Below are 14,707 nucleotides of genomic sequence, written 5' to 3' on the forward strand. Positions count from 1 at the left end.
GAGTGGGACTTGATTCCAAGCCAAGAACCGCTGGACCACCAGAGTCTCCTAGGATGGAACCTGCAGTCGAGATTAGCATCTAAACAGATCCTCCTGTCCAAACTAGGGGGAGCGAAGGGCTTGAAAAGTAGAAAATGCTAGGTCTGAGCAAAGCGAGAGAGAACAAGGCCAGCAACACACAGAGCTCTGTGTATTCAGAGGGAAGTTGGCAGGGTTGTGCCCGGGCAGAGAAACTCCGAGTGGTACAAAGGGACGTGCCCGGAGTGGAGAAATCATGCTAATTGTCTGCACCAGAGCTGGAGAACGCCACCGAAAATGAAGAGAGAAAGGGGAGCCCTGTCAAGAGCCTCCAGGGCCCTGCACCTCTCTCCTTTTGTCTATCTGCTTCTCATCCAGCCAGGTAGGAGACCAGAGGGTCTGGAGAAAAGAACTGGGGGGCTTTTGACAGAGGGAAGGGGAGAGCAAAGCCGCAATACCTTCGGGGCTGGAGGAGGGGAGAGAGCTCAGTGGCCGTGGGAAGCATCTCAGTGAATTCAGGAATCCGTGTTGAATATATCTGTTCATTCCCTGTGCTTCCTGCCTGGCCCCTGGCCCCCTCCCCGAAAGGCTGCATGACTTTGGAGCGCCCACGGCATTCAGTACATTAGCTGGAAGGCATCATGCCACTTCTTATGGGATGACTTGCTGGCGTGGGCCAGTCCAGCATTCTTTTTAAGGTCTTATGTGAGCTCTTGGTGGGAGGAAGAGGAGGGGAAATCTTGGGGTTTGCACCTCCCAAACCTCTACCGTGGCTTCTCTGAGTGTCAAACAGCGTGAAAGATGGAAGAAGCTTCGTAGATAATGAGCCTCCTGGTTTAGGATAGCAATCAGTCCTAGTCATAATTTACTGCAAGCTACAGACGCCTACCTCTTGTAGCGCCCCCTATCAATTCCGTAGAGAACTGAGCTTATCTTAAGTACTGTAGCTATATTTATGTATACATACACACAATTACAGCGAGCCTAGAAATGAACATCTTAACGTGGCAAGCGGATACATAGATCATTTTAACAAAAAAGCAGGAATCAGGAAAAAAAAAGTCACCTGCCTTCATCCAGGAAGCTGGGGCTGGTGGGGCAGGATGCTGGTGGGCGTTGAAAACCAGGGAATGTTTCCTTGTAGAAAGAATGTCTGCACTGAGTCTCAGAAGATGAGGAAAATAGGTAGGAGCGTGAGTGAAACGATTGTTGGGAAACAGACAAAGGTCAAGAGCTTGAAATAGTCTGTGTGTTTAGGCGGAGCCCCGAAGTTCAGCACTGCTGAGGTGAAAGTGTGAACTGAGTAAAAAGCCTTGTAATCCGTTCTCAGAAAACGAGATAGAGTCTATAAATGGTGGGTGGGGAAACTGTATGACCTTCAATTTGGGAACTGGCAGGATCAGATTTACTTTTTGAATCTCTTGATCTTCAGTGAGGCGCTGAAGGAGAGACGAGGCGAAATAGATCAGGACGGAAGCCGATTTCATTTTTCTGAACCCATGAAACAAGACAACACAGACTAGGCAGGCTAGGTAGCAGAACCTAAGGTATCTTGCAGTTCTGAAAAGCAGACCTTTGGAGATCAAAGTACCGACGTGCTACACTCCCTCCGAGAACACTAAGGACAGATCCGTCTCAGGCTTCTTTGGCATGTGGCAGCCAAATTCCAGCCTTCAGGTGGCGTTTTCCTGTTTGCGTGTCAGTGTTCAAATGTCCCAGTTTTACAAGGACTTGTGAGGAAGTGGATCCGCCCTGCTACACTATGACTTCATCTTAATTCCTTGGCTCTGAAGAGACCCCATTGCCAAAAGAAGTCGGACTGTGAGATGCAGGGCTTGGGGATGGGGATTAGGAGGACTTCAGTATGTGAGCTTGAGGAAATGTAGGTTAGCCCACATCAAAGCTATTTTCTAATTATAAATTATGCAAATAAGATATTAGTTATGAGCCAGGCATGGTGGTGTACGCTTGTACTCTCAGCACTTGAGAGGTAGAGGTATGAGGATCAGGAGCTGAAGGACTATATGTCTTTGACTATATAGTGAGTTTGAGTAAAGCCTGGGCTACGTAAGATCCTGTCAAAAACAAGCAATATTAGTTATAACCTATGAGAGCTAAATGTTGGGCCATAGACTATTGTACTGTTATTGTATCGAGCCATAAAGGTACCAATTCTGTAAGAAGTGTCTGCCATCTTTACAGTTTTATTTAGGAAAACGGCAGCTTCTGGAACAGACAAATTTCAAAATTTAAGTTTTTGTTATTAATTGTATGTCAGTGGAACGAAGCGGTAGTCTAGGCCTGGAAAACAAAGGGTGCTACTTCATAGAGTTCTCAAGGTAAAAGCTCAGCTCACGGGACTCTGTCTACTTCAGTGCGTGTGTCCATGGATCACTGTCAGGTTTGCCTCTATTTATTCTAGATAGAAAATTTGTTTGTTTGTTTGTTTTTGTTTAGCTCTGTCTGGCCTGGAAGGTGCTATTTAAACCAGAGTGGCCTCAAATTTACAGATCTGCCAGTCTCCATTTGTCTGGCCAAAGAGAGAATTAAAAAAAAAATCACTTAACAAATTAACAAATACAACAATAAAGAGACACATAAGGGAGGGTTTTCCAAAACAAGTCTCTGAGTGGTACATTATCACCTCCACTAATTCCATTGGCTAGAACGTTGACACATGTCCGTACCTAACTGCAATGAACACTGGGAAATGTAGTATTAAGATTGGCTGGAATGGGTCAGAGAGATGGCTCAGTTAAAAGTGCCTGCTGCTCTTGAAGAAGACCCAGGTTTGGTTCCAAGCACCCACATGACGGCCTCTTCTGACCACCACCCCCCCGACATACACACACACACACACAGGCACTGCACATGTCTGTGCATATCATACATACAGACAAAACACTCATACACATAAAATGAAGTTCAGGCCTGATGTTGACAGGTTTTCTCCACCATAGCCTCTTCCTCCTTTTTTTTCCAATGTTATCTGCTTATTTTATGGGAGTGGGACACAAAACCTTTGAGGTCAGAAGACAAGTTTCAGAAGCCAGTTCTCTCTTTGCACTCTGTGGGTACCAGGTATCAGGTTTGATGACAAGAACCCCTACCCACCAAACCATCTCCCTGATCCCAAATCTGGCCAAATTCAGCTTCTTAAACTCACCATAGCACAATTCACAGGATGTTCAAATAAGCCTTTTCCAGAGTCGAAGACACAGATAAACATTAAAAGGTATGAATCCAAACATTGGCAGTTTTATTCTCTGGATTCTTCTGCTCCTCTGCCTGGTTTTTGTGTTGAATTTGGAGAAGTGGGTGGATATTGAGAACAGTCTGACACCGTAGTCCATGTCAGCCTTGAATTTAAGACAACACTCATGCCTCAACCTCCTGAGTTCTTTGATTACAGGCATGAGCCATCATTTGCAATATCTTTTTAGCCTAAATTCACTACTAAGGGGGCAGCAGTGATGCTTCTCAGTTTAACAAATAGTGTAATTGAAAATGCCATAGAGGGAGAAGCGTTAGGTGTAAGGCATGATGTTCCCTTAACACACGTGAATGAGCCCATATAATTACCCCCTAGACAAGGCCAGTCTAGTTTACATTGTAACTCTAGGTCAGGCAAGGCTACATAGTGAAACCCTGTCTCAAAAAAAAAAAAAAAAGAAAAAGAAAAAGAAAAAAAAAGAAAGAAAAGAAAAAACAAAGAATAATCATGTCATTACCTCAGAATCACTTAATTGTATATTTATTTCAGTTGCTTTTAGCCACTGAAGCAGGCACCTTCAAAGAAGACTTCTGTGTTAATGTGCCTTCAGAGAACCTTCATTTTCAGCTTAAACTTGGTGGTGCAAACTGAGCATGCTCAGAAGCATTACTGTCATCCCTATAATCTTCTAAATTCCATATCCTGCTGGCAGACCCAGGGTATACTCTCTAAGCGATGAAACTTAGGGTTTGGCCAGCCTCTATAGGAGTACGTGTAGGCTCCCAGAATGAAATCCCCACTCCTCCTTTGTTCAACGAGGCCATTGCTTTAGAAATAAATCTTATGTTTTCCTTCGCTACTTCAGGTAATAAATCTTTCTCCACTCCACTTTTATGGCTTGGCTATGTTTATTTTGGCTTCGCATTCACCAAGATATGAACCCAAGTAGTTTGTGTTGCCTGTTACTACAGAAGCCAACGAGCAGAAGCAGGAAGTGAATCTTTAAACAGCACGTTATTCACAGAGCCAGTAGTATTACCATTCTCAGATCTGCTTTTCTTAGAGCATCACTAACTAACCTGATCTGTAGGGAACAAAAGCAAAGGCAAATAATCAATCCAAACTTCAGTCTTGTCCCTCCAGTCAGGTGGTCAAGCCTTGTCTTTTTAATTCATGATGTTGGTACCTTTTTTCTTATTGCTTCCTGTGACTTTCCCTCATCATTGTCTGTGTGTAGTGGGGGATTCACATAGGCCTAAGGCCACTGAGTCTCACATTACCCCAGTGTGATTATGCATATTGTAGAGTGTACATGAAGATTCTTATCTATAATATACACTGCCGGGAGCTGATTTGCTCTCCCGCATGTCCTCTAACATTGAGATGTTCCAGTACTAAGCACAGGCCCATAAGGACTGGAACCAAGTCACTCCCAGGTGGTCACCTATTCCTCCAAGCAGACCCTACAATTGAATGGCCCTCTTAGAACCAACCATCAATAAATTAATCCATTGATGATGTTAATGCCTTCATGAGCCAATCATCTCCCTATCTTCTTGTCCTAGTTAGTATGAGATAGAATCAAGTTACAGTTTAAACTTACATTGCCATGGAAATCAAGCCGATCATCAAGATGAGTTTTTCTCATATTTTTATCAGCCAGTTGGATATATTTTCCTCTGAAATACCTGTTCCAAGTCTTTTAAAAAAGAATTTAGGATTTATTTGTGTGTGTGTGTGTGTGTGTGTGTGTGTGTGTAATATATAAACGATGGACTTACAGGTGGTTGTGAGTCACCCAGTACAGGTATCAGGAATCAAACTCTGGTCCTCTGAAAGGACAGGACGTGTTCCCAGTTGCTGAGCCATCTCTCCAGCCTTTGTTCCAAATTATTTCAAATTATTTGCACATCTTTCTGTTAAGCTGCCTGGATTTTGTTGTTGTTGTTTTGTTGCTTTCTTTTTCTTTCTGGTTTTTTTTTTTTTTTTTTTTTTTTTTTTTTTTTTTTTTTTTTTTTTTTACCAGACTCTTAATCTATAGCCTAGGCTAGTCTGGAATTCACTATGGCAGCCCAAGCTGGCCTCAAACTCACAGCATTTCTTCTGCCTCATCCTAATTGCTGGGATTATTGGCATAAGCCACTACACCCAGTTTCCTGTTACCTGTTTTGTGTTTTGATGTGTGTGTGTGTACTCTAAGGAGTCTGTATCTATTCTCAGACCAGGCAAACATTGTCCTGTTTACAATGTTGTTTACCCTTTCATACTTAAATCTCCAGTCTATGTAGAAATGATATATGCCCAATATGTTTACCTCTATACACCCCAGCACTATTTGTTATAGTGATTGTTACTGGAATACATCCAGGCAACCTGCCACTCAGAGGTCAGTACTGGGGAGTGCAGAGTTGATGGGAAGGACCCCGTTTATTCAAGAGTTGTCTGTAAGGGGCTATCATCCTTAAAGCTCCACCTTAGAGCTGAGGGGATGGCTCAATGGCGTCAGTGGATAAGAGGGCTTGCTGCATAAACATGAAGAACCCAGTTCAAACGCTCAGAACCCAAATAAAAGGACTGGGATCAAGGCCACGCCTGTTAAGCCCGGCGTGAGGAGTTAGGGAGGAGACAGGAAGATTGTTGGGGCTTCCTGACTACTAGCCTAGCTCCATGGTCAGAGAGTGACCCTGTCTCCGTGAATAAGGCAGAGAGTAATAGGGGAGGACGTTCAGTGTCCTCCTCTGGCCTCTGCGTAAGTGAACACATGGGCACATACATGCACACGGACACATTAGTGTGGAGGGATACAAACATTTTGTGGGAGTGGAGTGTAAGTCAGGAAGGCTAAACCTTGAGTAGAAGTCTTTCTCATTCAAGCCATGGATCTCCTTCTTCTCTGGAACATCACCTCCTGGGACTCACTAGCTCCTGTTGTTCTTTTTAGATGGTTGTTATTTTCTGCAAGATAAACCTCACATCGGTGTATGTGTTTTCTGTTGGTCAGCGCACATAACCAAAGACTTAAGGAGAGAGTTACAAAGGTCACCAGTGTTAGCAGGACCTAACCATTAGATGATGTTAATGATAACTGTTAGAGTGGGAGACTTGGTCCTGGCAACTCTAACAAGCTAGACTCAGACACTTGTCCTCAACAGGCCAATTAAAAAGACAGTAAGGGATCGGTGAGGTGACTCAGTCAGTAGGTATTTGTTGCCAAGTCTTACAATCTGACTGTGGTCCCTGGCACACACATAATGGGAGGAGAGAACTGAAGTGTGCATTAAGGCACATCCTGTGCCCTGCACAAACAAACGAACAAATAAACAAGTGTAAAAGAAGAAGAAGGAGGAGGAGGAAAAGGAGGAGGAGGAGGGAGAGGAGGAGGAGGAGGAGAAGGAGAAGGAGAAGAAGAATAGAAGAAGGAGAAGGAGAAGGAGAAGGAGAAGGAGAAGGAGAAGAAGAAAGAAGAAGAAGAAGAAGAAGAAGAAGAAGAAGAAGAAGAAGAAGAAGAAGAAGAAGAAGAAGAAGAAGACAAGTAATAGTAAAAAGCAAGCACAGGAAGGATATCCAGTGTAGCCACATAGGGAAGAGGAACAGAAAAAGGCCCCATCCCTACAAGTCAGGCTTTGAGGTACAGACATGAAGTTCAGGTTTATACAGAAAGCAAGAGGTATATATAGCTAAACAGTCCAGGTCAATAGTGTGGTCCTGTCTATCACTGACCCAACACTGTTTGAGCAAAATGGTTGACAAGTCAGAATGACAGGAACATTTCCCCCTGGCTGGCATCAGGATTTCGCCTCTCCTTCCCCGATCTAAGGTTCCTGAGGTATTCCAGTTCCTTGGAGACCATTGTTTCAATATCTGATGGTCATAGGGACAGCACAGTGTCTCTTTAGAATGTCTTCGTTCCTAGCAGGACAGTTGCACCAAGGCTTCTCTTTCAGAGTTGGGAATGCCTGGCAAAAGAGAGTAGCATAATAGTGTAAACGCTTAGACAGGGGCACCTTTGAGAGGGAGGAAGCAACGCTGAGACAGTGGTCCTGTCACACAAGGACAACAAACCCTCTCCGTGCTACACTATGGTCACCTTTGTCATAAACTGGCACATCATATGCAAGCCTGCTCTTGTCTACTCTGTTGATCTGTCTTGATAACAATAAGAAAGGAAGTCTCCTGAGATTTGAATAGTAGTGTATTAAATTATAAGTCAGAGTATTATTAGTAGTAGTAGTATTGCTGTTGTTATTTTACTATTATTAATGTTTTGTGGTGGGATTTGCTAAACATATGTCGTAAGACTGTCTTTTTTTTTTTTTTTTTTTTTTGGTTTTTCGAGACAGGGTTTCTCTGTGTAGCACTGGCTGTCCTGGAACTCACTCTGTAGACCAGGCTGGCCTCGAACTCAGAAATCTGCCTGCCTCTGCCTCCCAAGTGCTGGGATTAAAGGCGTGCACCACCACTGCCCGGCGTAAGACTGTCTTAAAGGACAGGCAATAGTTATTTTTGTTGGTCTTGGTGGCCCCAGGTGATGTTAGGTGGTTCTGGATAAAGTTGACTTTTTCTAACTGAGCAGTCTTATGATGTCTTCTGTGATGTAGCTGTATGGTCCCATCACCATCCAACCGCCACACAGCTTGTCTCTTTCCCCTCTGCGTGCATCTGTCTTGCCTACCTCAAGATCATCTCAGGATCATTACTAAATAGAAAGGAAGGATATTAAAGACCAAAAGCAGGAAACAAAACGTTCTTCCTTTCAGAGGACAGAACTCTTGCTGCCCTTGGATGATTGTATGAGGGGTCTGGCCATCATACTTCAAAAAGGAAATAATACATTTGGGGAAAGCCCGGGAAAGGGCATCTGTGATGGTCAAAGAAATGGAAGCAGACAGACCCAAGCAAACAGAACTTGCTTCAGATAAAAGAGGTTACAAGTGTGATTTCTAGCTCTAGAGAATATGGGGAAAGTGAAAAGAAGCAAGTCCTACAGCATGAATTCGGCACCATCCCACTGATGCTTTTGAAAGGTGACTTTAAGGCGAAATGAAGACTTTGTCCCCTAAAGGTATGAAAACCAGTAGAAGCTGATTCTTTTAAGAGATGGAGTAGAAAGAGATCACAGTTCCTTGGATATACTCTTAAAAAGTTTGCCTCTCCCCAGTGTCATAGGAGGTCAAATCCTCCTTGGGTAGAAGCTACTGACCTAAACACCATGGCATTGTTTAGTTAGATAGGAACATCTTGTAAATATTGTAATTTCCTTTCGTTTTTTGCCTAGGGTGGGAACAGAGGCTTTCTACCTAATGATGCCTCGGAGACAATGACTACTTTAATTGCTTCTCCAGGTTCAATAATCCTCCTTCCTTCTACTACCGCTCTGAGCCTGAAGTGCTAGCCGTTTCGTCATTTCTCTGTCCTGCTTTGGCTCCTGTCCCAGTGTCTCCTGAAAGTTATGAAACCCAAACTTCGATTCTCTCCAGTTTCTAGGCAACTGTACATGCTTAGCAAAAATGTTCGTGTCAGCAGAGTCTAAGAAAGATGGCGGCACCCTCTTACAATGAGTGTGCAGGCATCCCTTCTGCTTGTGGGTATGCCCACGTTCACAACATAAGGAGGGCAGGCTCCTGAGCTAGGGCAAATTAGGAGGCAGTCAAAGGCTGTGTCTTCTTCACGGTTTTATCCAAATATAATCTAATTTTTTTTTTTAAAAAAAAAGCAGGATTAAGGGGGAAACAGCACTATAAATGGCTACTGGAAACCTTGAAATGGAAGAGGAGACAATCGAATCCAGGGAAGCCCAAGAGAAAGCGATTACAGGAGAGAGAAAGATTATTAGTACCTCCTACTTGTCTGAGGTCCAGGAATATCTCTGGTAGAAGGAAATTCGAAACCTCGGAATTCGGTGCTTGAGATCTGTATTAGTCAGTTACGTGTTTCCATAATGAAATCCACTGCTGAAGAGTTTCTAAAGAAAAGTTTATTTAGCTCATAGTTTTGGGGAACTTCCACACAATGTGACACCAGCTCTGGGAAATATCCTCAGCTCCGTCCTCTCATGGTAGGATAGATGGCATCAAAGGATGTCTATGAGAAGAGAGATCAGTAAAACAGGAAGTCGGCCCGGGGTTGAGGGAGCTTCGACTCATTCTTCTAGTACAATTTAATTTCTGGAGAATTAACACAAAGTCCCACAATAACTTTCTTTTTTAAAAAAAAAATTTATTGGTTATTTTATTTATTTACATTTCAAATGTTATCCCCCTTCCTGGTTTCCTCTCCACAAATCCCCTATCCCATTCCCCCCCTGCTTCTATTAAGTTCCTCCCCCATTCATGTCCCCGCTCCTGCCTCCCCACCCTAGCATTCCCCTAGCCTTCACAGGACAGAGGGCCTCCCCTCTCACTGATACCAGATAAGGCTACATATGCTGCTGGAGCCATGGGTCCCTCCATGTGTACTCTTTGGTTGGTGGTTTAGTCCCTGGGAGTTTTGGGGGGTCTGGTTGGTTGATATTGTTGTTCTTCCTATGGGGTTGCAAACCCCTTCAGCTCCTTCAGTCCCTCCCCTAACTCCTCCTTTGGGGTTCCCGTGCTCAATTCGATGGTTGGTTTCTTAATTTCCTCCAAGGATGCTACTCCCAGTGAGCTAACCCACTCCACTCTCTCCTAACGCCACCACCTTGGGGTGGGCTTAACAACACACAAACACTGGAGGAACAAAACTCATCCAAACCTCAGCAGGGCTGTTATTCAAAAAATTTTATTTTTTTTAATGATTAATTTACTTTTATGTTATGTACATTGATTGTTCTACCCGTGTGTGTGTCTATGTGAAGTTGGGACTGAAACTGGAGTTACTGAAACTTGTAGGCTGACATCTGGGCGCTGGAAATTGAACCCCAGGTCTTCTGGCTGAGCAGTCAATGGTTTTAACTGCTGAGCCGTCTCTCCAGTCCCTCAGATGTTTAAAGTATTTATTTATTTTTACATGTATGTATTACATATGTGCCTGTATGTATTAAGCGCCCACAGACGACATCAGATTCCCTGGAGCTGGGGTTAGGAGTACTTGTGAGACACCTGATATGGGTGCTGGGACCTGAACTTGGGTACTCTGTGAGAGCAGTATGCAATTTAAGCACTGGGCTACCTCTCCAGCCCCTCCACCCCGGACTCCAATTTGCTAACCTCTGAGTGACTCCACACATAGCACTAGCTTGTGCTGATCCTACAATTTCAGACCAAGTTCTGAGAAGTGAGCAGACACCTCCTCACTATTTGAGCATCACCAAGTCATACATACTAAAGCTTCTTCGCCTGCTCAGGGAAATTTGAAAGCTTGCTTTTCTAAATCTTGCTGAGAATGGAGCTAGTAGTTGCTAGACATGTAATCCCATTTAAGTCATGGTGATACTGAAAATGGAAAGCACCTTTACAGAACATCTGGTCAAGTGGATTTCAGTCTGATCCACGGGACCACAGAAATTACTAGCAGCTCTCTGTTACCTGGGAGGAGAGAACTCAGGTCCCCATCATCTCTTCTGCCAAAACAAATAGGATAGATGGAACTATCTTTCCTTTATTTCCATTTTTCTGTAAGATTTAAAAACAAAAACCAAAAAACCAAAAATACTATTGCTTAAAAAAAATGTTTGAGGGGCTGGAGAGATGGCTCAGCAGTTAAGAGCACTGACTACTCTTCAAGAGGTCCTGAGTTCAATTGCCAGCCACTACATGGTGGCTCACAACCATCTGTAATCAGGATCCGATGCCCTCTTCTGGTGTGTCTGAAGATAGTGACAGTGTACTTATATAAATAAAATAATAAATCTTTAAAAAAAATGTTTGAGATTAGACCAGGAATGATGTCAAATGCATTTAATCACAGCACAAGTGGATTTCTCCATATGCAAAGTCAGCTTGGTATATACAGAAAGTTGCAGGCCAGCTAGGACTGCACAGTAGAACCCTGTCTTTTTTTTTTTTAAGGATTTATTTATTTATTGTATGTAAGTACAGCATTGCTGTCTTCAGACACACACCAGAAGGGGGCATCAGATCCCATTACAGATGATTGTGAGCCACCATGTGGTTGCTGAGAATTGAACTCAGGACCTCTGGAAGAGCAGTCAGTGCTCTTAACCACTGAGCTATCTATCTCTCTGGCCCTAGAACCCTGTCTTTTAAAAAGAAAAAAAAATATTTGCGGAGAAACACTGCAGAGAGACTGAGCAGTTAAGAGCACTTCTTGATCTCTCTAAAGACCTGAGTTCAGTTTCCAGCACTCAAGCCAAGAGACTCAGCTTCCACAGACACCCACATTCATATATACACCATACATACAGATAACTAAAAATCAAAGATAAGAATAACCTTTAAGGCTGGAGAGATGGCTCAGCAGTTACAAACACTTGTTCTTGCAGAGGACCCAGGTATGATTCTCAGCACCTATGGGACAGGTCGCACTATCTGTAATTTCATTCTCACAGTCCTTTATGCTGTCTTCTTTCCTCCCTGGGAACCAGAAACGCATGGGTTACATATACAGACATTCAAGCAAAACATTCACACACATAAAATAAAAATAAATCTTTAGGAATAATGCTTGAGGTGCTGAGATGTAACTCAGTTGAAAGAGTGCTTTCCTAGGAGGCATGAAGCCCTAGGATCATCCTAAGTGCTGCATAAACAGTATGTGGTGACACATATCTACAATCTCAGGACTCGGGAGGTAGGAAGATCATAAACTCAAGATCATTCTTGGCTATAGAGCAAGTTTGAGACCCGCCTTAGATATCTGACAAGTTATCTCAAAAATCAATATAAGGGCTGGAGAGATGGCTCAGTGGTTAAGAGTGCTGGCTGCTCTTCCAGAGGTCCTGAGTTCAATTCCCAGCAACCACATGGTGGCTCACAACCATCTGTAATGGGATCTAATGCCCTCTTCCGGTGTATCTGAAGACAGCTACAGTGTACTAATATACATTAAATAAATAAATCTTTAAAAAAATCAATATAAAAACATTGATGAGATGGGGGTTTGGGCACACTTCTGTCATCCCGGTACTCTGGAGGTAGGGACAGGAGGACTGTGAGATAGACGCCAGCCTGGACAGCATAGCAAGACTCTCAAGATAAGACAAAAGAAAAAGCTTCCAAATAGTTATCTTTGTCCGTTCTGACTTCCTCAAGTTATGATTTCCTTCCAATAAGCAAACAGTATTTAGTTAATCCCACCTATAACAGCTTTAGTCTGCAGGACCATCTCTTGAGGTTTGGGGATACCTGGCTGGTGATGGATAGAACATGAGATTTGGGGATTGTTTAGAGACCATCTGGTCTACCTAACTACTTTATTGTATAAAGAGAAAAACCGAACCATAGAGAGATGGGAGAGTGACCTTTCCTTGACCTTTTACAGAAAAGAAGAGCTCATACTTAACAAAGCACCTGCTTTTTGAGTGATTTGAATGTGTTCAGCAAATAAAAGTCGTTTAAATAAAAGGGTTTTTTTTTGTTTTTGTTTTTACCATAACCAACCTTATAGTTCACTTAGCTCTTGATTTGGTCTGGACCATCTAGTACAAGTAAAAGAAGAAACGGAAAAGCGCAGTCCAGCATTCCTAATTTTACCCCCCTCCCCTTTTGATAGGGTCTCATGTGTCCTAGGCTGACCTCATACTTCAGTGTAGTCATGAATGATCTTGAATTTCTGATTCCTCCAGCCTCTACCTCCGAAGAGCTGGGATTACAGGCTGGTGCCTGGCTTACGGTCACTATTTTTATTATATAAACGAGAAAAATCGGGCTTAGAAAGATTGTTTATCCAAATGTACCCAGCCAGGAAGGAGTAGACCCCCATCTTGAAAAGCCTTGAGGCTCTAAATTCTTTATTCTCACCATTCAAATTCTTCTTCTGTAGAGAACCACAGATGGGGCTGGGATTTAGGTGAATTCCCAGAACTTCCTTTCCAGTTGCAGAACTATTTTCTACTGAGTCCTCCTGCTAAGATATAGTTATGCCTGGGGTAAGGACAGAGTGATTCTTGGTGTGCCTGGGAAGTGCCTGTGTGTTTGGGACCCTGAGCTTCCTCTTCCTGGGCACTGTCTTAGGACACATGCCTCTTTCTTTAGGAATCTAAGTTCCCGAGTTTTTTCTATTTCCTGCCATACTGCTTCCATATCAGATTTGACTTATAGGATGTTCAATAAATATTTCCATGAAAGGAACATGTAGACTGTGTATAAGTGTAATCTTCTGCAAGAGGCAGGCAAAGAGGGAAAGCCAGAGAGACAAAGCAGTAGAAGACCTGGGATGGATATGAGGAAAGAAAGAGGGGAGAGGGAGCAAAGAACTTCCGTAGGAGAGGAGATGGCGCTGATGGGTAAGAAGTCAGAACCGGCAGGAAGTTAAGGGTCTGAAGGTGTGAGGATGATCACAGGGCTCAAAGGTGGAAGCTGGCTATGGAGCTGAGGGCCTGACACTGCCGTCTTCCCCAATGGGCCTCTGTTTGCAGTCCCCTTGGAGGCGGTGAACATCACCAGCCCGGTACGTCTGATCCACGGCACAGTGGGGAAGTCGGCCCTGCTTTCCGTGCAGTACAGTAGCACCAGCAGCGACAAGCCCGTGGTGAAGTGGCAGCTGAAGCGTGACAAGCCAGTGACCGTGGTGCAGTCTATAGGCACAGAGGTCATTGGCACTCTGCGGCCTGACTATCGAGACCGTATCCGGCTCTTTGAAAATGGCTCCTTGCTTCTCAGCGACCTGCAGCTGGCGGATGAGGGGACCTATGAAGTGGAGATCTCCATCACTGACGATACCTTCACTGGGGAGAAGACCATCAACCTCACCGTGGATGGTAAAGCACTCAGCAGGGAAGCAGGCTCGACCAGACTGGGACTAAGGCTAGACGCAAGAAAATGCCATGCAAAGGCTGAATCGTCGTTAGAAGGCGGTGCTAGCATGGATAGAGGGCCATGCATGGGCCAGCCCACTTAACATTAACAATAATTAAGAAAGAGTTAATGTCACTCTCTTCAGAGGTCCTGAGAGTAACCCTAGCTCATACAACTGATATTGTCCAATGTTAAACCTAGAGAGTTGAACCTAGTTTCCCCGAGCTAAAATGTTGTCCAGTCTTGATCAGTTTAAGTAAAGCTCAGTGGTTTTAAAATGGTATTTAGGAAGAAGGGAGCGAGGACATTCATCATGATTTTGTTGCTCAGTCTAGAAGTTGCTTGATTAAGTGGATGAAGAATGGATGGGTAGATGGATGGATGGATGGATGGATTGATGATGGATGGATGGATGATGGATGGATGGATGGATGATAGATGGACAGATTGATGATGGATGGATGACGGATGGATGATGGATGAATGATGGATTGATGATGGATGGATGGATGATGGATGGATTGATGGATGGAATTATGATGGATGGATAGATGGATGGATGATGGATGGATGGATGGATGAT

The 14,707-nt window shown here is 43.7% G+C and overlaps 1 protein-coding gene across 2 annotated transcripts in view; it reads left to right on the top strand.

Annotated features, from left to right (window-relative positions):
* The first annotated feature begins 315 nt into the window (after positions 1-315).
* The window catches only part of Hepacam (hepatic and glial cell adhesion molecule), an 18,307-nt gene continuing 3,915 nt past the window's right edge, over positions 316-14,707 (top strand). For both annotated transcript variants that reach the window (XM_028755920.1, XM_028755921.1), the window contains exons 1-2: positions 316-400; positions 13,746-14,087. In XM_028755920.1, coding sequence (XP_028611753.1) covers positions 316-400; positions 13,746-14,087 — 427 coding nt within the window. The remainder of the gene's footprint in view (positions 401-13,745; positions 14,088-14,707) is intronic.

Source organism: Grammomys surdaster, unplaced genomic scaffold (assembly GCF_004785775.1).
Source record: "Grammomys surdaster isolate TR1022 unplaced genomic scaffold, NIH_TR_1.0 126086, whole genome shotgun sequence".
Taxonomy (NCBI): domain Eukaryota; kingdom Metazoa; phylum Chordata; class Mammalia; order Rodentia; family Muridae; genus Grammomys; species Grammomys surdaster.